We start from the raw sequence: 22881 nt of genomic DNA on the forward strand, positions 1-22881 counted from the left end.
ATCTTTCATCCTGCCATGTCGAGTTTCCTTTTGCCTTCTTTAAATGACACCTCTGGCGTATTCCATAGCTTCTTGGTCACTTTTAAAGTACAGGGCTCTTTGGAAGAGACTGCAGATCAAGTTACTAGACCGAGGAGGACCAAGTGAGTTTCTCACTCGCCCACTTCTCTAATCATTTTACACACACTTCTCAGAGGTTTCACTAATTCAGGACTGGTGTTGAGATTGGAGTGGGCAGAACTGCACATCTCATTCCAGTTGTAGCTGCAAAATAGTTCAGCATAAGGTAAATCAATATTTTTTAGGGTTTCTGATACATGTCTTGATGGTGCTTACATTGTTTCTTATTTTCCCCCTCATTTTTTTTTTAAGTTCCTGTGGATGGAACCCAGGGTCTCATACATGCCAGACAAGCACTTTACCACTGAGCTATACCACTAGCTCTTGCCCTGAGTTTAGGATTTAATTGAACTGATGTTTTAGGAAAACAGACGAGAGATTATCTGACTTTTTCCTGGATCCTGATAAGGATTTTTAAAAAAATCATATTATACTTTGATCTATTAGTTCATTGCCTTGTTCTAGATCATAAGTCAAAATGAATCTTGTTTACAGATTGATAAGAACATCCTGTACTCTACCCCACTAATCTTGATCTTTAATGGAATTGTAGCTTCAGACATTTGTGCCTTTCCTCTTCTATGTTATTTATAACTGTTGGATAACTACCAGTTTTTTTTTTGGGGGGGGTACTGGGATGCTATAATGATGCTTTAATATTACTTGCATACAGAATAGTTCCTTGCATATAGTAATTGCTCAGTAAATAATTATTAAATGAATGAATGAATGCCAGGTACCGTACTTGTCACTTTACAGATACAGCCTTATTTATTCTAAAAATAAAAAGAAGAACTATTAGGAAGATCAAATGACTTAATATTTATAACACAATTAAAATAAATCGGGACAAACAGTAAGTTTTACTTAAATATTATTGAACCTTATTGTTATTTTCCAATATAGACATTGAAGTACAGAGATTTTTAAGTTATTTTTTTCCCAAGGAGTTGCAACGATTTTCTAAACTGAATGCCCTCTTCTAAATCTTTTTTTTAAGTAGTAGTTGGATACAATACCTTTATTATATTTATTTATTTATTTGCCTTTATTTAGATCTTTAATTTCTTTCAATGTGTTTTATAATTTTCCATGTATGAATCTTGTGCTTCTTTTATTAAATTTATTTCTAGGTGCTTTTTTAAAATTCATTTTTATTGTAAACAAATGGGATACATCTTGTTTCCCTGTAGTTATTTATTTTTATGTGGTCCTGAGGATTGAGCCCAGTGCCTCACATGTGTGAGGCAAGTGCTCCACCACTGAGCTACACCCTCAACCCCCTCTTATAAATTGTTCACCTCCTTTTGGCCTTTGTGTTTTTGTTGAAGAACTTTACAAAATGTTATTTTGCCTTATTTTCGTGTAAACCTAAATTACTTTGTAGGATTTCCACTTTTCTTACTTAGACTTTCTTTCTTTTTCTGTGAACCTTGGGTTTGCATCTTTCAATGCTTTGAAATATTCTTTTCCTTTTTCAGTTTGGTTGTGCATGGCCTTTTACACTTGGCAAGTATCCTGATCCTCAGGACATCTTTTTTCTTGGAGTGCAATACGATGTTTTAAATAATTGCAAAAGTTCTCATTAGCTAATTATTTTATTCATTCATTCATTTTCTTCTTTATTTTTGCAGTGCTGGGGATTGAACCAGGGCATCCTGCATGCCAGGTGGGTGCTCTACCACTGTGCTACACTCTCAGCCCCTGGCTAATTAGTAAGGTATTTCCATTCCTAATCTTTTCTCTAACTAATGAATTTAATTTCCCTTCTCACCCCCTCATAATTCTGGAAGTTCTCAATTAAAACTTGACTTGATTTGAAATATGAGAGGTGAAGTATAAGGTACAACCTTCCTTTCTGACTCTAGTGAGTTTTAATAATTATTTTTCACTTGCTAATTCACAGTGGAGAGCCTGAATCTCAGTTCTATTCTTTCTGTGGTTCACAACATAATCATTTAAATTAATCAGTATGGCCAGGATACAATTTAGACAAGTTTTAATTCTTTCCTGTTTTCTTTTACAAAGTATAGCCTATGGCAAATATGCATAGCAGCAATTACTCTAAGAAACGGTTGTTGACACACTGTTCAAAATCAAAATGAGATGCATGTGATATTTAAATTAATGTTAACTGAGTGCCCTATCATTCTGATAGTTTTCTTCAATAATTTTACTGAATATTAGGGCAAAAGATTTAAATGGCTGGTGGTTGGTAGAGACGCAGAAACCCAAAGAGCTAAATGAAATCTCTAGGTAGATTGGAGTTGGATTACTGAGGCTTCCAATGGCTGATAAAGTTTGAATTTTCTTCTCTCTTGGCTACATTAGAAGTGTCCTCGGGTTCTAAAAAGGAACTCCTAAAACCCAAGAGTGATTGGCTTCATATATCCAGCATTAAATCTTCAGAATTCCATTTAAACAGAAACCTGTAATTCAAAAATAACGTTTAAGGTTGTTCAATGATCAAAGCGTTTTTCATCATCCAATGCTGACATGACGAGAAGAAACTGGAGATATTTTGGAGATCTTGGCACAACTTCAGAGAGTGATAGAACAGAATGTGGAGAACTCTTCCAAGTTTTGGAAGGCAGAAGTTTGGCTGAGACTCGCACACACTGTATCGAGAGGTTCCTTGAAGACATCTGAAGTCTTTTCCTACTTTGGAATTCTAGACGGTGACAAAGTTTACGGGTGCCTAAAACTCAGTACTTCACTTTTTTCCTCCCCAGATGACTACCTAGCTTTCCTGTCTGTGCTAGCACGAATAAATGATTCCTGAGGCATCGGCAGTAGGCTTCTCAGCAAGCTGCCTCATAGTCCTTCGAAAAGCAGTTTCTATACATTCTGAAACAAATCCTTTTCATCCCTGTCTCATATATTCCTTTTTGTTTTGCAGAAAGAAAAAGGCCAAGCAACTTAGAGATTTGGGAGCACATCGCACAAACGACTATAGTTTGCCTGGTGTGGTTTCTCCAGATTTTGGTACCCAAAGCAGCAGAACCAGGATTTAGCATCTCCCCTCTGATCACACATTTCTTACAGCGAGCGTTCTGCACTTTGGAACATCATCTCTATCCAACACCTCCTTGCAGCCCGCCCCCTGGTTCCTTCCCACCCTCTACCTCGCCCCCCCACCCCAGCCTGCGCATGCGTCCTAAGAACCCCCTACACTCGCGGCACAGGCTGAGAGTATTGTCGGGGGCTATTCTCTCTCCCAGGAACATGGCGGCGAGTCAGGGAGGTGGTGGTAACAGTGGGGGCGGTGGTTGTGTTGGAGGTGGAAGTAGCAGTGGCGGTGGCGCGGCCGGAGGAGGAGGTGGCGGGGCTGGAGGGGGAGGCGGCGGCGGCGGCGGCGGGACCCTGGTGGTGCCTATTCCGGTACCGACTCTCTTCGGTCAGCCGTTCCCCAATGGGCCGCAGTGGAACCCGGGGAGCCTGCAGCCTCAACACACCGTGAGGAGCCTGGACCGGGCCCTGGAGGAGGCGGGCAACTCCGGCATCCTGAGCCTCAGTGGCAGGAAACTCCGAGACTTCCCGGGCAGCGGCTACGACCTGACGGACACCACCCAAGCAGGTGACAGACCGGGGGAAGGGAAGCCGAGCTAAGGAGGAGGAGGTGGGGGGAGTGGGTGGCTGCGTGGCCGCCTGGTGGGACGCTGCTGGGCGCGGGGGCGACCAGACTAACAAAGTCGGAGCAGTCGGTTCTGAGCTTCAGGAGCAGAGCTGGGAATAGGGGTGTGGGGAACGTTGCCTGAAGGATGTGTGCAAACTGGGTGGGATGTTAGGGTGAAAGAGCATTATTGTTGAAGCGAGTTTCCCCCGCATGGGTGGAAGAGAGGTATTGACACCTTTCTCCATTCACTTCTTTCAACTCTCCTGGATGTTCCCGTCTTTCCCGGAGGATGGGGGTGGGGAACAGACAATGCATAATATCATAATCGCTACATATTCCTTAAAGGCATACGTGCCTGCAAGAATGGCATGGCCCTTTTCAGACGGTAGCAGCATTGCTACGGTTTGTGTAATTTTCTGTGTGGCTTAATCATCCTCGATATTTTTGGCTTCTTTCTTGTCACATATGCCTTCAAAGACAGATTTTTCATTTTCCTCATGTCGAGAAAGTAGTGGTGGTTAAATTAGTATTTGCTGCAGTAGCAAATTAAATCATCAATCACTTCCATGTCTGGTTACTGGGGGAAAGATAATCCTTGTTTTGAGTTATGTTACAGTCTTAATCTTTATAGCAGAAAGACCAAAAATTTTAAGGGCATTTTTGAGAAAGAAATTAACTCCATTCTTTGTGGAGTAGTGGATTAGTGGTTTATCATTTTTGGTGAGAAATTGGCCATTGTAATGTTCTTCGTGTACTCTGTTAGTCTTTGTTGTGGCTGGCATTTTTTGTTATGAACACACTCTTTCCTCTCTGTCTTCTAAACCAGTGCTGCTTATTTTAGCTATGTTTTGGTTTTTTGCTTTTCATAATCTTTAAATTTGTTATGTATGTGTGTTTCATCTACTTTGCTGAAATAAATCACAGACAAAATTATTTTCATAGACCTAGTCATTTTTGAAACAATATAGTAAGTAAATTCACCCATAGTGAGAAGTAGTAAAAGACCTTATTTTCAGAACAAGATAATTTCAGTGTATTCACTTTCTTGATATTAAATCAAGGCATGTGGTTGGAGGAGAATGGAGACCAGAGGAAAACCTAAATTTGAAGCTTTCTACCCTGTGATTCTCTTAGGCATTATCCTAAGAACTATGAATGCGAAATCGATACCTGATTTTGTATTTTGGAAAGCACATTTGAGTGTTTACTCTTTCACTCTGAACGGATTTCCTAAACAATATGTTCACATATTCATGACTGTATTGGCATGATATTATATTACTTGATGTGTTCTTCAAAAGCTTCAAGAAAAATGGCTTCAGATTGCATCATTAGAGGGGTGTGTATGTGTGTGTGTGTGTGTGTGCATGTGCGCGTGTGTGCTTATTGTTCTTTATAACTAACCTATAAAGGATCCATCTTTCCGTAGGACAAAGTTTAAGCATCCCAGGTTGGCATTCAGGGCTTTCACTGTCCAGCTTCAGTTCATTATTGCAACATTATCTCCACAAACACTGCTACATAGAACCCTCTATTCAAACTAGGTCAACTCCCCTTTCTCAAATATGTGCGTTTCGGCCTCATCTTTGTACAAGGTTATTTGCATATTTGGGATTTCCTTCTTTTCTCTACCTATTTAATTTTGTTCAAGCCCCAGCTTTTCCAAGAAGCTGTCTCCAACTCTCTTAGTCCATAGCAGTCTCCTGGCAGTCTCCTGTTTCTTTGAATTCCCATGGTCCTTATTGTCTTTATCACTTACTTGGCAGTGCTGACTTTATTTTCTTTTTATGTTTGTGTCTTGCTGTCCTGAAGAAGATGGAGAAGACAGAGGATCAGTGGTATCCTTGTTTAGTTTTGTCTTTCCATATGTGTTTTATTGTGTTTCATATTTCTTGTAAATATGAATATCGTCTTATTGGGTTATAACCTTTGGCTTTTAAGCCTTTAGTTGGTTTTCTGAGGCAAGTTTCAACAAAATCTAGAACCATATTTGTTCTTGTAAAACATTCATTCACCATTATTTTTTTGGGGGGAGGGGGGTGATTGAACCCAGGGTCTGGTGCATGCTGGGCAAGTGCTCTACCACTATACTATACCCCTCACCTTCCTCATAATCTTTATTAGTGTCTTTAGTAACACAGGACTTGTCAAAATAATTCCACTTCCTTTTATTTTATTTTTTTCAGTTGAATGTATGTTCCTTGTGGGAACACTTCAAGATCAGATAGAGTAAAAAACTTTAGCTGTGACTTTTTCATTTAAATGGAATCTCTGTGGGTGATTCATTTGCCATTTGTTTTTGGCAAAATCAGCCATGGAATGTTTAGGGACAATATTTTCAATGTAAAGAGATCAGTATTCATTATGTATAAATGAAAGTAGGTACACCATAACTGAAAAAAAATTGTGTATTTGAGGTTATACACACACAAATATACATGCACACACACACACACACAGAGTATATCCAATATTTGATGAAAACAGTTCTGTTTGGTGATATTTTTATACTGTACTTAAAATGACTTTCAGTGGGATAATGTTGCAGAACCAAACTGATTAGACAAGCAAGCATGGAATGGTTTACTGGATTGGGAGGAGGCTAGAGGAAGGGAAAATAAAAAGACACTATCATGCTAATTAATCTAGGTGAGGGGTGGTGAGAATATGAGCTGGAACAATATTGAATAAGGGGAAATTGATACATTTCAAAAGTGGGGAGGGCTTTTTATATTATTTTGCTGTTCCTCACATATACATCAGATGAGATAGACCAGTGGTTCTTCACCCTGGCTATACATTAAAATTGCAGGAGAGTTTTCTTTTTTAAATCAGAATTTCAGAGGCCAAAAGACTTTTCCTGTTTTTTTTTAAAAAAACCTTTCAGGTGATTCTAATGTGCAGTCAGAGTTGAGGAAATCCTAAAATAGCTCTTTTTTTTTTAAGCACTTGAGAAATATTTGTTGAGTGGAGGAGAACACAGAGTTTAGTGATTAACCTAAAGTCACTTGTCCAGAGGGTCAAAACCAAAAATGGGAACTCAATATTCAAGTTCTGGTTCATTGTTCTTTTCAATAGATTTGTGTGCAGCTGAGACTCTTTTTTTCCCCATCATATTGTGAATAGAAATTTATTAGGAACCTATAATTTCTTTCGTTTTCACATGTAACCTAGATTATATTTCATACCATTTGTTAAATTTGCATTAAGAAAACAGAGCCCCCCCATCACAAAATCTTGTTTTCTCTATTAACAGGCCTTGCCATGAGGGAAAAGGGATAGTAGGCAGCTGTTGGCAAAATTTATCTTTGGTGTCTTTTTACCTCTCCCTTTGCGTTCTGGTGTCTGTTCTTCTTCACCAGCCCTCTCCTGCCTGTCCCCATTATGCTGCCTTTCTTGTTTCCTTCTTATGGCTCACTTCCTTTCCTTTACTGGGATGGAGCTCAAAGCTAAGTGATTGTGTTAACCCCTCTAGGAGATTAACATTTAAAGGGGAAATTCACTAATTTACTTGTTTGTAAACCAGCAGTTGGCGATTTGCGCTCATGACCTTTTTTAGTACATTTGCCTTCCAGAAACTCCTAGATTAAAATTCTTACGTACAAAAAGACATAAAAACAGGGATCAGAATATTGGCAACTATTTTAGGAAAGTAGCTGATTCTTGCCGTAGCTTCTTCTCTGAGATGGCCTGTAGGTAGACCTAGCACAATGAAGAGTTAGAACTTTTTGGATGTTATGGTAATTTGTTGACTCAGAAATGAATTTAATGGTTATCCAAACAAATCCTGAAATTCATCATAGTAGATTCTGTCCCTAGTGCTGCAAATAAGTGGACGCATTTCAGTCTACTTTGCAGCAGCTCCTTCCACTTCTTTATATAGTACACCATCTCCCCATACTAGAGATGGAACCCAGGAGCTCACTAAGCTACTGCTCTACCACTGAGCTTGATCCCTAGCCCACACAGTGCCTTTTTATGTCCAAGAGCACTAGGTCTGTGAAATAGATTTAGGAATTCTTACGCACAACAGATTGTGCTGTGTCCTGGATAATCACGTGTTTTCCTGTAAACCAGGAGTCAACTCTTGTATTTCCTACATGTGCTGGTTCACCTCTTCAACTGTGGGACATGGTGCATTGTATCAGGTTGCAAAATGGAGCCACATAAACACAACATGGTTTAGTGCATTTAGTGTAATGAGCTTGTGATTGTAATTTCGTGGTAAGATTCAAATATCTGCCTTGTTTTATGTAATAAATGTCTTCCTGAAAAGTCCAACATGAAGCATATTTTTAACAGTTGACTCACATTTTAATTGCTGTAGTTTAGATTTGAGTTGCTGAACCTTGTAGTGATTTATTCAGGAATTAATTCTATAGCATAAATAGTTGTCCCTTAATTTCTTTTGCAATAAGTTCACATTTTAAAATAAAATGTTAGCTTAAATTGGAGGGTACAGTCATCATTAAAATAATAACATTTATGTAGTTCTTTATAAATTTCTAAGTAGTTTTATATATATATTATTCTATTGAATCCTAATAAATAGCGCTGTGAGCTTGGCAGAGTACATAGTAATTACTTCTTGTGGTTGAGAAAGGTTAAGTGATTTGCTGGCAGGCATATGGTAGAATGTGGGTTAGAGTCTAGGTTTTCCAGCTCTCCCCGCACTATCCCAACGTCACTGTAATGGTTCTCTCTTTATAACAAAACTATTATTAAAATAAACACCATGCCAATAATTCATTCTGAAAAATAAATGCTTACTTAACTTCATAGGTTATATAGCCATTGTTTATGGTATGTCCTGTTTTGTTTTGCTTCCTTGCATGACTTTTTATAGCTTTTCATCTGATGGTTTTAGAATAGATTGATGAAGCCAGGATTTATTGAAGTCCTACTTTGGAAACATGATATGGCCAGTAGAAAGGAAGAGACATGGTTCTTCTCCTTGTAGGTTTTATAAAATGGTTGAATGTGTACAGTGATATGTACTACAATTAGAAAAGAATTACACTATAATATATAACAGTATTCAAAATAGTATACGTCTGTACACTTTTCAAATAAGCTATATGGAATTGTGGCATAAGGATTTATTTTATTGAGGGTTAAATTAGTTTGGCCCTGGGTTTGATCCCCATCATTCACTCCCACCCCTCGCAAAGATCAGTTAAGTATTTGCAACAGGACAGGTATAAGAACAAAAGGGGTTGATTAGAGTATTTTATGGTTAGGGTTAGTGGAATGCTTTGCTTAAGGTTTATAATTTAATATTTAAATTTAGATTATTTATAATATGAACTCTGAAAGATTTATTTGGCATCAAAAAATAAAGGTGGAAAAGATCCAGAACCTCATTGACAACGTAAGAGGTGATACTAGGGACATTTTTCACAAATAACAGTAATTCAAGATTTACAGCATATTGATTTACTGGGGGATGCTATTTGTTTAAGTTCCAAGGCACGCAGTGAAACTTGGGGTATCATTGTTCCAGCCCAGCCCAGGAACCCACCCTGGGTGATGTTTAAACTGTATGATGCCTACCCTCATTCTACAGAGGATGGACTTTCCCTCGAAAGGGAAATCTTTTCGTTTTCTCTTTTTTTCTACACTAGGGGTATATTCAGGTACTTTTTGAAACATCGTAATAGTCTTATAAAATCAGTTCTCTGAAAAGTTTCAGAAAGAGTTGTCCACTTCTTTTTTACAGGAAAAAGATACCTTACACTCCAGGGAACCATTTAATGTAGTAAAAGAAAACTGTATGAGACAATTTTATAACTGTTTAAGTTTGTATTTAGTCTCACTTTCAACTAGTGTACTCAATCTACTGAAGGTTAAACTTGAACTTTAAAAATTTTATTTATTTATTTTCATGCTGGGAATTGAATCCAGGGCCTTGCTCATGCTAATAAACATGTACTCTACTACTGAGCTACACCCCCACCCCCAAACTCCAACTTTAAATCTTTATAGTTCTTCTGTTTCAAATAAATTTAAGTATATAACATTTCCACTTACATAATACCAGTCAATGGACTATAAAAGATAATTAAAGAGTACGTATTTTCTTTTTTTTTTTTTTTTAAGTTGTAGATGGACACAATACCTTGATTTTATTTATTTTTATGTGGTGGTGAGGATCAAACCCAGTGTCTCATACATGCCAGGCTGGCACTCTACCATTGAGCTACAACTCCAGCCCCACATATTTTCTAATATATTTTTTGATATCAGATTTTTTAAGGAAAAGTTTTTTTTTTTTTTTTTTCCAAATAGGAAAGTTCTTTCCTATTTGAGGACACTTTTTTATTCTATGTACTATTTTGTTCTTGCTTTATTTTTAAATTAATTATGTCAGTTTTTTTTCAGGACAATGTTAGGGACTCAAAGTGATGAGAGAAAGTAACAGTGACATAAACTTTATTTGAACCCTTGAAGACTATTCAATTCAAAATATGTATATTTGAATTTCACTCAAAAATGGCTATGTTGATGATTATATCCCTAAGACACTATTATGTGTGGTCTAGAATTTTTTTCTTAAAATTATATGTAAATCCTTAACATTCTGAGCTAGTTGGTTGGGGATGTCAGTATCAGTGAGAAATCAGTTACATTTAAAAATTGGGCTGGAGAGAGAGCTCAGCTAGTAGAGTGCTTGCCTTGCAAGCACAAGGCCCTGAGTTTGATCCCCGAGTACCGCAAAAAAAAAAAAAAAAAAAAAAAATTTAGGAAATAACAATAATAAATTGAACATAGATAACAGTGTCTTTATCCTACCTTAATGAGTATGTAAAGGATGAATTTGTCATATTGATTTTATATAAAGGTTCTAAAGTCGCTACTGTCAAGGAATTTGATTTCATAGTGGTATAAAACAAGAACTCCCACACCTATCTGTTATATAGATTAGACAGTAGTTTCCAATTGGAAGGGGGAATTTGCCTTCAAGAGATATTTGGAAGTGTCTAGAAACATTTTTGTCACAGTTTGGGGGGGGTACTACTGACCTCTAGTGGGTAGAGGTGAGCATCCTTCAGTGAAAAGCATAGTCCACCACAACAAAGACTTTTCTAGTCCAAAACGTCATGCCGAGGTCCGGAAGCTCCAGGTTAGAGTAAGATAAATGTCATAACTGAAAACAAAGTGCAGTACATGTTCAAAGAAGGAAAGATGACATTTGATCGGATTGTTGGGACATCAAAGGCAGCTATATAAAGAAGATGGGAAATTGACTTTGAAAGGGGAGACATCAGATTTTATAGTTAATGCACAGAGGGAGAAAGCTACATGAATATTGACATCCCAGAGGCTCCTCAAACTCAATATTATCAAGTAATTAATAATCTTGTTATTGACCTTAAGCCCCCTCCTCACCCAGATCAGAAATTTGAGAGCTATTCCGGACTTCTCCCTTTTCCTCAACCTAATCTAGTTAAGAACTAGGATCTGTTGGTCAGAGATCTTTGAATAGCTTTCAAATCTGTTTCCTTCCTGTCAGTTCTCACTGCCATTGTTATTATTCAGCTTCTCCTCTCTTCCTCACCTACAACTGAATCTGTCAACAGTTTCCCACAGTTTCTGATCTCTTTGCCTTGTTTGCTTCAACTCCACACTATCTAGACCACTCTCTTCAGTTTGCAAGTCTGATTGTCATGTGTTGCTAAAACCTGTAGCCAGTTCCCTAACAATGCATTTGAAAATCTTATTTCCTTGGATTTCATGTTTTGAAAAAAAATGTAGAAAAAAGCTAAAACATACACACTGTGCTTTAACTAAGGTGATTTTATATTTTATTACTCAATGTTAAGTTTCTAAGATTCATTCAAATTGTGTGAAGCTGTAGTTCATTCTTTTGGATGACTGCATGATCTTTGTTTGAATGTAGCACACTTTATTTACTTTTTCACTGATTGCTATTTACATTGCTTCCCCTTTTTTTCTCTTGTAAACAGTGCCACTATAAAATTATTATACATGTTTCTTGTATATGTGCAATATTTTTCTTCTTGTATACTTGAGAGTAGAATTGCTAGGTTATGTTGAATGTCACTGATCAGACTGGTTTACGGTTTACATTTCCTTGGTCACATATAATAGATCCTACGAAACTATATTCCCTCCAATACGTAGTATTGTCAGTATAAACATTATGGCCAAATGAATTTAAAATGGTATTTCAGTGAAGCTTTTTCAGATTTAAATTTCGCAGATCACCAATGATATTAACATTTCCTCAAATGTTTGTTGGCCGTGTATTTCCTATACTGTAAAATAACTTTTCATTGTTTTTGCCCATTTTCTATTGAATGTCCTTTCCTTTATAATCCTATACTATATACTATTTTTCTGTATATGTACTATAATTCCGTAATTCTTATGCTAAGCATTTGTCGGTTTTTTATGTTGTCGGTATCATAGCCTAGTTTTTTTTTTTTTTTTTTTCTTTTTAATTATTTTTTTAGTTGTAGATGGACACAGTACCTTTATTTTTTAAATTTATTTTCATGTGGTGCTGAGGATGGAACCCAGTGCCTCACACATGCTGGGCAAGTGCTCTACCACTGAGTCACAACCCCAGCCCCAGTCATTGCCTAGTTTTTAACTTGTCTTTTTTGCTTTTTAAGGTGTCTTTTGAAGAATAAATCTTTGAAAAATTTTTTAAATCTTTCAAATTTTAATACAGCCAAATTTATCAGTTAATTTTATTGTCAATGACTTTTTGTCTTAAGAACATATTAAATTATATTAATCTACATTTTTTTACAGAGTTTTAAAGTTTTATTTTTGGTGTTTAAGTTTCAAGTCAATATGGAATTGATTTTTATCTACAGTGTGAAGTAGTGGTTCAGCTTCATGTTTTAACATAACAATCATCTTTTTCTAGATCCACCCTTGTCTGCTTTTATTTTTTAACATTTTATTGAGAGAGAATTCACAAAACAAAAATTCATACATTTAAAATGTATTTTTATTGGTTAACTGTGCGTCCATCACTATAATCTAATTTTCAAATATTTTCATCACCCCAAAAGAAATCCGCACCCTTTAGTCCCTCCCTATTCTCCCTGCCTTCTTCACTCTACACGATCTAGCCCTAGGCAACCACTAATCTACTTTCTGTCTCTATAGATGTGCCTATTCTAGACATTTCATGTAAATGGATTCATACAGTCTATGGGCTTTTGTGACTGGCTCCTGTCATTTATTATAATGTTTTCAAAGTTCATTTATATAATAGTATGTTATCAGTAAGTTATTCTTTTTTATTTCTGAATGTTATTCCATTATATATTTTGCTTACCTATTTACCAATTGATGGACAATTGGATTTTTTCCACTCTGGGTATTATAAATGATACTACTATAAACATTTATGTATGGGTTTTTGTGTAGATGTATGTCATTATTTCTCTTGGGAATATATGTAGGAATGGAATTGCTGGGTCCTGTGGTGGTTCTATATTTAACATTTTGAGGAAATGCCAAATCATTTTCTAAAGCAGCTGCACCATTTTATATTCCCATTAAGACTGTAAAAATTAAAAAAAAAAAAAAAAGATTTAGAACAGCAAATTTTCTAAATAATACATGGTTGTGGAACAATAATATTAATAATAATAAAATATATAAGTATATACTTTCTATAATATACTTCTATAATAATATTTCTATAATATATAATTTCATTGCAAAAGAAGCAGTCATGGGGCTAGGGGTGTAGCTTATTGGTAAAGTGCTTACCTAGCACACATGAGGCCCTGGGTTTTATCTAGAGGATTGGGAAAAAAAAAAAAAAAAAAAAAAGCAAAACACTTGTTATAAAGACATTAAAAGGAATTTAAAAAAAAAAAAGTATATAGGGTTCCAGGCTGGGGTTGTAGCTCAGTGGTAGAGCGCTTGCCTAGCATGTGTGAGGCACTGGGTTTGATCCTCAGCACCACATATAAATAAATAAATGAAAATAAAGGTATTGTGTCCACTACAATAAAAAAATAAATAAAAAAAGAGTGTATGGGATTCCAATTTCTCTAATTTCTCTACAACACTTATTACCTTTTTTAAAATAACCATCTTAGTGGGTGTGAAGTGGTATCTCATTTGTAGTTTTGATATTGTTGCCCAAAAGACGAATGATATTGAGCATTGTTGCATCTGCTTATTGACCATTTGTATATCCTTCAAAGAGAAATGTCTGTTCAGGCTCTGTTCTTTTTCTAGTAGGGCTGTCTTTTCATTACTGAGATACAAAAGGCTTTTTTAAAAAATGACAAATATAGATTATCAAATCAATGATTTGCAAATATTTCTTTCCTATCCAATTCTGTGGATTGTCTACTTTGAAAAGTAAAATTTCAAATTTTTTATATATTCCATTTTATTTTTTTTCTTATGTTACTTGTACCTTTGGTCTTTTTTTAATCTTTCCCCTATCCCCTCATCCTCCACATACAGTGATTATACCTCTGTTATCTCAGCTGTGATCTATTATTGCAATTAATCTTTCTTCTACTGTCCCATGCACCATCAGTTTAATAACTTTCCTGAAAAAAATAAACACTACCATAATAAATGCATTCATAGGTTTAAGAACTGTTAACATTAGAAGAAAATGTGCGCTTCTCTTTTTATTGGCTTTAGAGTTGAATTTAGAAACTTTGTCATTTCAGCACCTCATATAGTATGTGATACACAGTAGTTGTTTAACATGTTTTGTTCAATTAAGCCTGCTGTTTTATTCTGGATGCCTTTTTGAGTTGTCCTTTTGCTTTTTGTTTATATTTTCCACTACTTCTAATATGTGTACCTTGTTCTCCAGTCAGATTGGACCTTTCATTATCTTTCTCAGTTTTGTTTTGTTTTATTATTTTTAAAAATGAAAAAAGCAACCCAACTACTATTATAACTATAAAGCTCTAACAAAAAAAGATAGAAAAAAATAGAAAATAAAAATGAAAAAAGTATTAGAAAAAAGCATTAAAAAGAAATAGAGTGGGCAAATAGCTCACCTCGAAGAGCGCTTGCCTTGCGTGTGCACGGCCGGGGTTTAAATCCCCAGCACCTTGGAAAACAACGTGGTGGCTTCAAAAAAAAAAAAAAAAAAAGAAAGAAAGAAAGAAATAACACATTACGCTTCATAAGCAGAAGCAGTGTGATTGTTAAACTTTAATATTTAGAAGTTAGTACAGTTTTTATATATTTCTATATTCCACCATTGGATATGTTTTTGTTTTGGAATAGTTGGCTACTTATATTTACGTTAACTAGTCAATTCAAAAATAATGTTTATGACATTAAGTAATAAATTTGACATTAATATAGTGAATTATAAAATGTTTTGAGGATTAGTGTGTTCTAACAAATTTAATTCTGAAAGTCATATTTATAGATGAAGTCTATGAAAAATTGGGAGATAAATGCACATTTTGTGATTAGATTTAGGGTTTCTGCCAGTGATGTTTCAGTCCGTGTTGGTCTAATTTTCTCCTCTTAGATTGGTCTGCTGTCCTCCATTTACCATGGGCACAGTTAAGATCATGGATCTACGACCTTCAAGTTGCAAAATTTTGTCATCCTTACTTGGATCAAAGTTTAAAGGCTCTCACAAAGAACAACTCTACGTGTTCATTGCATTTTGTCTTATGTAAAGCCTCATCACCTAATGACTGAATTTTCTCAAATTTATCAGTATACTATTGGTGCCTTAAAAGTCTTACTATTGGACTGGGGATATAGCTCTGTTGGTAGAGTGCTTGCCTTGCAAGCACAAGACCCTGGGGATTGGGGGGTGGGGGAAGTCTTCCTGTTGTAGTCTATTGTATATTCTCTTTCCAAGTTGTTCTTTCTGAAAGTTTTTCTTATGCCACTGTTCAACTGAGGCAAATATTTTACAACGTGATTTTTTATTTTATTTTTCGGTAGTGGGGATTGAACCCAGGGGTTCTTTCATGCAAAGCACATACTCTACCACAACATGGATTTGAAGGACTTCCTAGACAGGCGCTGTGGCTGCACACCTGTAATAGCAGCTGCTCAGGAGGCTGAGGGAGGATCGAGAGTTCAAAGCCAGCCTCAGCAATTTAGTGAGGTACTGAGCAACTCAGTGAGACCCTGCCTCTAGATAAAATATTAAAAAAAAAAAAAAGGGCTGGGGATGTGACTCAGTGGTTAAGTGCCCCTGGGTTCAATCCCCGGTACCTAAATAAATAAAGGAACAAGAAAGTTCATTGTTTAGATGCACCATAAATTATTTAACTGTTCTTCTATTGCTAGATAAAAGTTACTATTTAATATGAGTACACAGCCAAATGCAGTTGTGCCCTTGGCTTTACATTGCTTTCCCCTAGAGGAATTTTAAATTCCTTTAGAGCAGATAATGCATTCTGTATATAAATTCCCTACAGTATTTGATTCAGTGCTGCGGCTCTCTCAACAGTGGATAGTAAATGCTTATTAACTGTGTGTGTGTGTTCGTTTGTTTTGCTGGGAATTGAACACAGGGCTTTGTGCTTGCAGGCTTCCTCTACCACTGAACTACATCCCCAACCCCGACCTGTCAAATTTAAACTTAAAATTATGGGAAGGAGCTCAGAAATTTCATGTACCAACTTTTTAATACTATACGTGTGACTATTAACTGTAGGGGAATGGTTCCCCCATGGTGCCTCGGTAATCTTACCTGTCTCCACAAAGGCCACATAAGTGAGGCTCCCTTGGTAGTTTGACTCAAGTCTTGGGGGGATACTCTGTGATCCTCCCTGGTGTATGTCAAGATAGACTGGGGAGGAACTGTCACAGGGCCATTTCTTACCCACCCCCTATCCTATGGGAGGGTGCCCCCAGGCAATTTGTTAACTCCTTTCTTCATTCTGGTGAGGCTTGGGACTTTCCTTCAGATTCAGCTGCAAAGATAAAATTGTAGTGTAAAGTTGATTCAACAACGGAGCAGCACACAGTGTGGGTTGTCTTTTATTTTGGTCCTCGGGTTTTGACCTGTGGCCCTAAGGGACATGGAGAGCTGATACCATGCGGATGGTGCATTCTCTGTGTTAGTATTATGTTGTCGGAATCCATTTGGTCTTGCTGGCAGGTGCTGTTGTACTGATGTGTAGGGGCTGCTTGACCACTTAACGTAAATGAAGGGGATTTTCTTGGACTGGTTTGGGGAATTTGTCATTACTTTATAATTAGTCAATTTACTATAAATTGCTTTTAATTTCGGGATCCAATATTTAGTGTTTTGCTATTGAACAGCTCAATTAAGGATGGTCCTTGCTCTCTAAATATAGTATTATTTTAATGGTCACAGTATGCTGGCTGTGATTAATTAAGATTAGTCTTAATCAGGATAAATCAAAGATAAGGCAGTTAGTTTTGTCTAGCACAGCAGCTTGCATTTGAGTTTTTTTGTTTCTTTGTTGTTTGTTTGTTTTCCTTTCCTTGAGAATTACTTTTGTTTCAGAATCCAAAGCCAACTAGAGCTATCCTGGGAAGTCATTTGAGGCAGACTTTTCTCATATTACATTGAATTTTTCCTTTTTCACATAGTAGAAAGCTTACTAAGGTATTTTAATTCATACAAAAAGTCTGATGTATAAACAGATCCACTTGATTTTCGATGGCTAGCTAACCTTCACTTAGGCAGAAAGATCATCAGAGTCAAATTAATCATGAATCAATTCCTACGTCCTAGAGATAGATGTCACTTCCATTATTAGCAGATGAATTAAAACAATTCAGATGTTACAGGGGTTTTTTTGGCCTTAACAAAGTAATGTACATGAAAGGACAGTTTTCACATTAAAAATTGCATACTCTTATTTTAATTCATATTTTAAAAATGATGACATATAGTAGAACAGCAATATAATATGACATAGCACAGTGATGTTTGGTAGCAGATCAAGTTATCCCCCATAAAAATAAAATGACTGTATATAATACCAACTCATAGTTACCTTATAGCTGTTGGCATGTATCATTCTTATGAATGGATATATATGGTTAAAATTTGATTTGCCTTGTGAAATACCTTTAAAATAGTATACTATAATTGTGTTTTTCTTTTCATTCTTCGTTGGTGTTGGGGATTAAATCCAGGGCCTCACACATGCTAAGCACACGCTTTGCCACAGCACTACACCCTCAGCTCTTAGTTGTGTTTTTCTTGTAACAAAAGTAGTGCTTGCTTATGATAGAAAATTTGGAAACTAAAAGCATAGAGGAGAAAATACAAATCACTCCTCATTTCACCAACACTGAGTAAATATTAATATTTTCGTATATTTCCTTCATAACCCCATAGTCCTCCCCATTGCATATCACTAGTCCAGATGTTTATATAGGAGTGTATAAAATGCATATTTTTAAAGGAAACAGTAGGTTTATATTGTATAAATATGTTTATATTCTAAATGTTACAGTTATTACCCTGTAAACATATTTCCACGTTAAGGAATTGAATCTGTAATGTGATTTCTAAAGGCTATAAGATGTTCCATTGTAAAGTTATATTTTATTTACATTTTACCCTATTATTGAACATTTCAGTTGTTTCCAATTTTTACTAATTTAATTAATCCTGGAATAAACATGATTTTTTAATTTGTCTCTATTTGGTTTCAAATATGACCAGAGATTAAATTCTTGGATCAGTGAGTATGAATGTTTTTATGGCCGTTGATTCATATTGTCAAATTGCTTTCCAGAAAAGTTACCTCAATGTGTATTCCCTCCATTGGTATATGGAAGTGCCCAATTCAAAATAGCTTGCCAGTACTAAGTAGTAACTTTAAAACCCTTTAAGTTTATCTTAATCTTTACATTTGTTTTGAGTACAGCAAGGTTGAATATATTTTCATGTGGATGTTGGTCATCAATAGTGTTCATTTTTAAATGCTTATGTCCTTGGCCCAGGTTTTATCAATGAGTTGTTGGTGTCATTTAGCTTTTGATAGATGGAAGTTATTATTTGGTTTTTAGTAGGTGAATCTAGAAATCTTTTATATGTGAATTTTTCCTTTATTTGATAATTTCAAAGTCCTTCCCTATTGTAATATTAGGTGACTATTCAATAAAATGTTTTTTTAGTTTTCTTTTTTTATGGTTCATTTTCATGTTTATCTTTTTCCTCCATCTGGATTTTATTTTAGAAGTTATGTGATGAGGTTATAATATTTGTCTTTGGAAAATAAAAAGTTAATCCAGGAACCATTTAATAAATAATACTACATTGATTCAAAGTGTCATATTTATAATATATAAAATTCATAAGTATTGAAGTACAGTGCCATTCTTAAATGTCACTTTGATGTTTGAATGCCATTACACTGATTCATTAGTCATTATTTCTTGGTGAAACTGAAAACCATTGTAGAATCTCCTGCAGACAACTCTGCATAGAGTGGCCCACCCTCCCCCATTTTTAATAAAGTCTAGTCCTTCCATGTGGCTTAATTGTTGCATGACTCACAGTCCTTTTCTCACTGAGCGTGCATGTAATCTGCCCTCTGGTTAGCAGCTGTGGTTTCTCCTTGCAGCATCTGTTTTTGTTTGCACCCTTGCTTCTCAAGGTCCTGTGCTCAAAATGAGGCTTCCATCATTGGTTGCTGCAGGTGGGTGAGATCTGCTTGTTATTGTATTTCACAATTGTTGGCTTTAAAGCAGTTTTTTTTTTCAGGACTGGAAATGTAGCCCAGTAGTAGAGCATTTGCCTAGTATGTATGAGGCCGCGGGTTCAATCCTTAGTACTAGAAAAACAATAAAACGTTTTTCCATTGTCTATTTTGTAAATCATTTTGTCTCTCCACTGTATTATGAATTAATATTTTAATTCATCATAGAGTGTCTTAGAAATTCTCTGACTCATTATATCTTTCTCACTCAATAAGATTTCATTGTTATAGACTGTTCATTATCTTGTCATGAATGACAGCACAACACCCTTCTAGAAAATACTGAATCAAGAAATCACCTGTCTTTGCAGAGGGCATCTGTTGAAAGCAGATGCCAGAGCCATGGGGTTGTCATTTCCCATCAGGCTCCAACATCAGAGTCTCTAATACTTCAAAGACACTCTCCATTCTTGCTTAGACAGACAGCTGTGGTACCTCCTGTTTTCTTGTTGCTTTTGTTTCTAGTCTTGACAGTTCTTTTAGATAGAAAAATAGATAAAGAAGCCTTAAAATGGAAGATCATTCTAACCAGGTTTTATATATTATAACTGTATTATATTTGGGTAATAGCAATTACCAAAGAATAGAGAACATTCAATTTTTATTTTTGAGTTAGGAAAGTTAAGTATCTAAGTTGACTCATTTTTGTGCACTCTCCTCAAGCAAAATTCTGTATGTATATTCCATTCATAAGAAATGAATGTAATGATCATTGTGTTTTAGATCTTCATGAACATTATTTATCATTCATTATGTACAAGTTGATAAATTTCTCTTCATTTCTATTGCTTATTTCGTTTAGGGATTTTAGGTTGCTGCAGAATATTCTCATTTCCAATAGCTCTGAAATAAAGAGAAATTAAGCAATTTTGACAATGTTTTATAGGTGGTAAACAGGGGAATCAGAAATGCAGTTCAGATCCAGTCTAGTGCTCTTCTGCTTAAATGTTCCTCTTGTTTTTCAGTCTGTAAGACATCTGTGAACTTTGAGATATACCCCAAGGATGATACAGTATTAGTTTAGTCAGAAAAATCTTTGTAAAAATTATAGTTTTCACAGAGCTAAGTAGAAGCCAGAATATTTGAAATGTGAGACAAAAGGTCATAACAGTGAACCAGTGGAAAATCACACCTAGAACAGATGAGTTTACAGCCCCAGTGCAGTTAGTTATTACTAATATTTTTTTAACATTCAGCATGTCATTCAAACTGTCTTTGCTTCATATGTATAATGAGGAACAGTAGCTACCTCACAAGATTGTTCTCGGGTTTAGAAATAATCTATACAAAGCTCATGACAGGGCTAGGGATATGCTCAGTGGTAGAGTGCTTGCCTAGCATGCACAAGGCCCTCAGTTTGATCCTAGCACCGCAAACAACAACAAGAAGAAACAGCAAAATGCATAGCATTCTGATCTAGCATATGGGGTTTATGTATGTGTATATATATAATAGTTACCTCAGTCCCTCTTAGGTTATTACTGATGTGAATTTAGGTTTCTGATTTCAAATAATTTCTCCATTAATCTTCATGTTTCTTTAAGCAGAAAATTATATATATGCATATGTGTGTGTGATTATGTGTGTGTATATATATGTGTGTGTATATATATATATATTTAAGATAGGGTATTGCTGTGTTGCTGGTCTTGAACTCCTAGTAAGCAGAAAATTCTGTGGTGTTATCTCTGTTAATGATGAGGATGTGTTCCAACAACACATTTCAGCATTAGAAATTTTACCAGAGGCAAAGAGCAGGCTTTCAAATATTACTTAGAACTATTTAAAATAAGAGGGACTATGGTAATGTATATTATTAAATAGCACCTAATGACAATTCATGTGTCTTAGTTTAAGTTTTGACAATTTGTACAAAAAATACCTTTAAAACTTCACAATCTTTTGTGTACTGAATAAGATAAAGCTATAATTGGCATAATTTGTATGGTATAATAGTGTTATTTCTGAAAGTCATTTTCTATACTTTGGCAGAAATGCTAGCTAATAGGCCAGAAATTACACTGGGCAACAGATGGACCCATCTGTGGTGCTTGCGGCTGCAGCTTGGGAGACAGCATACAGATTTCCATTCCATCTGACTTATCTCCTCCCTTCCCTAGCTTCCTTAATCTTCGAAGCTCAAGAATGATACAGAACATAATTTAGATCAGATTATTTAAGATGATCTATTACCATCTTTAACAGGCTTCCAGCAGTTTTACAAGGAGTGTCTTGAAAGAAGGCAGGAAATAGTACACAGCAATCTGTCTATTGTTGATTTACTGCCAGTACTGCTTGATATGATTTATGATTAAAAATGAGACAAAAGAAAAATAGTTCAGTGGTTATAAAGGTACTTATCCCTAAGGATATTAATTAACTGAGGTATCACAGCACAAGAAAAAAATGATACCAGGGTATTTAATGTTAAAAATTTATAGGCATTCTCTCATTCATCCTAATAAACAGTTATTATGTAGTACCTTAGTTTCCTGTGGCTGCTATAACACATTACCACAAACTTAATGGTTTTAAAGAACAGAAATTTAGTCTCTCACAGTTCTGGAGACCAGAAGACTGATGGGTTTTATGGGGTGAAATTCAAGGTTTCAGCAGTGTCGCTCTCCCTCTGGAGGCTTTAGGGGACAATGCATTTCTTGCCCCTTCTGCCTTCTGGTGACTGCTGGCATTCCATAGCCACAATAAACCAATCTCTGCCTCTGTCCTCATGTGGCCCTCCCCTCAACTTTTCCTAAGCCTATCTTATAGGAACACATAAGTGCATTTAGGGTCTACCTGGATGATCCAGGATATCTCCTCATCATGAGGTTCTTAATTACATTTGCAAAAATATTGCCTTTTAAAGAACACTCAAAGGCTCCAGGAAACTTTTTTTTTTCTTACTGTAACTCTTTTAAAATAACAATTATGCATGTATTTCTTGAGTATATGTTTATTATTAGTTGTATTTGCATTACCTGATATACATACATGGTTATTAAATAATTTTAATCTTATATAGTTTTTTTATTAAGTATACATCACAAGATGAAAAATTTAAATCAGTTTAAATTTTATCCATTATGTCTACATAAAAGTTAATCTTCACTTTTTTCAGGGTAAATATGAGATGTTGTTATAGTGAGATTGTTCATGAAATTAAGACACAAATTGTTTTGCGTTATTTCACATCTCTCCTTCCATGGTTATATTTTTCTTTTGGCACTGTTATTCTGTTTACCAAATGCTTAGAAAGGATGTTTATGCTGATTTAAAATCTGAAACACCCTAGAACTAGATTTCTTTAATTAGAGGCTTTATAATAACTTGGGTTTAATTTCGACTTTATTTATGCTTTATTTGATTTAACTCCATTCAATTAGAATAATAATTCCTATAATTTTAAGTGGTGTTTACTAAATAAATAGATGAACTCATCCAGAAAATAGTTTATGAATG

General features: G+C 35.5%; 1 protein-coding gene across 7 annotated transcripts in view; it reads left to right on the forward strand.

The window, feature by feature from the left end:
• LRCH2 (leucine rich repeats and calponin homology domain containing 2) overlaps nt 1-22881 on the forward strand; it is a 126747-nt gene that overhangs the window by 21326 nt on the left and 82540 nt on the right. For 6 of the 7 annotated variants that reach the window (XM_079124472.1, XM_079124470.1, XM_079124471.1 and 3 more), the window contains 2 exons: nt 1755-1789; nt 3020-3697. In XM_079124472.1, the coding sequence (XP_078980598.1) occupies nt 1783-1789; nt 3020-3697 (685 nt within the window). In that variant the 5' untranslated portion in view covers nt 1755-1782. Of the gene's footprint in view, nt 1-1754; nt 1790-2690; nt 2799-3019; nt 3698-22881 lie in introns of those variants that run through there. The other variant, XM_079124473.1, reaches the window with a different exon arrangement.

This window comes from Sciurus vulgaris, assembly GCF_902686455.1.
Source record: "Sciurus vulgaris genome assembly, chromosome: X".
NCBI classification, from domain to species: Eukaryota; Metazoa; Chordata; class Mammalia; order Rodentia; family Sciuridae; genus Sciurus; species Sciurus vulgaris.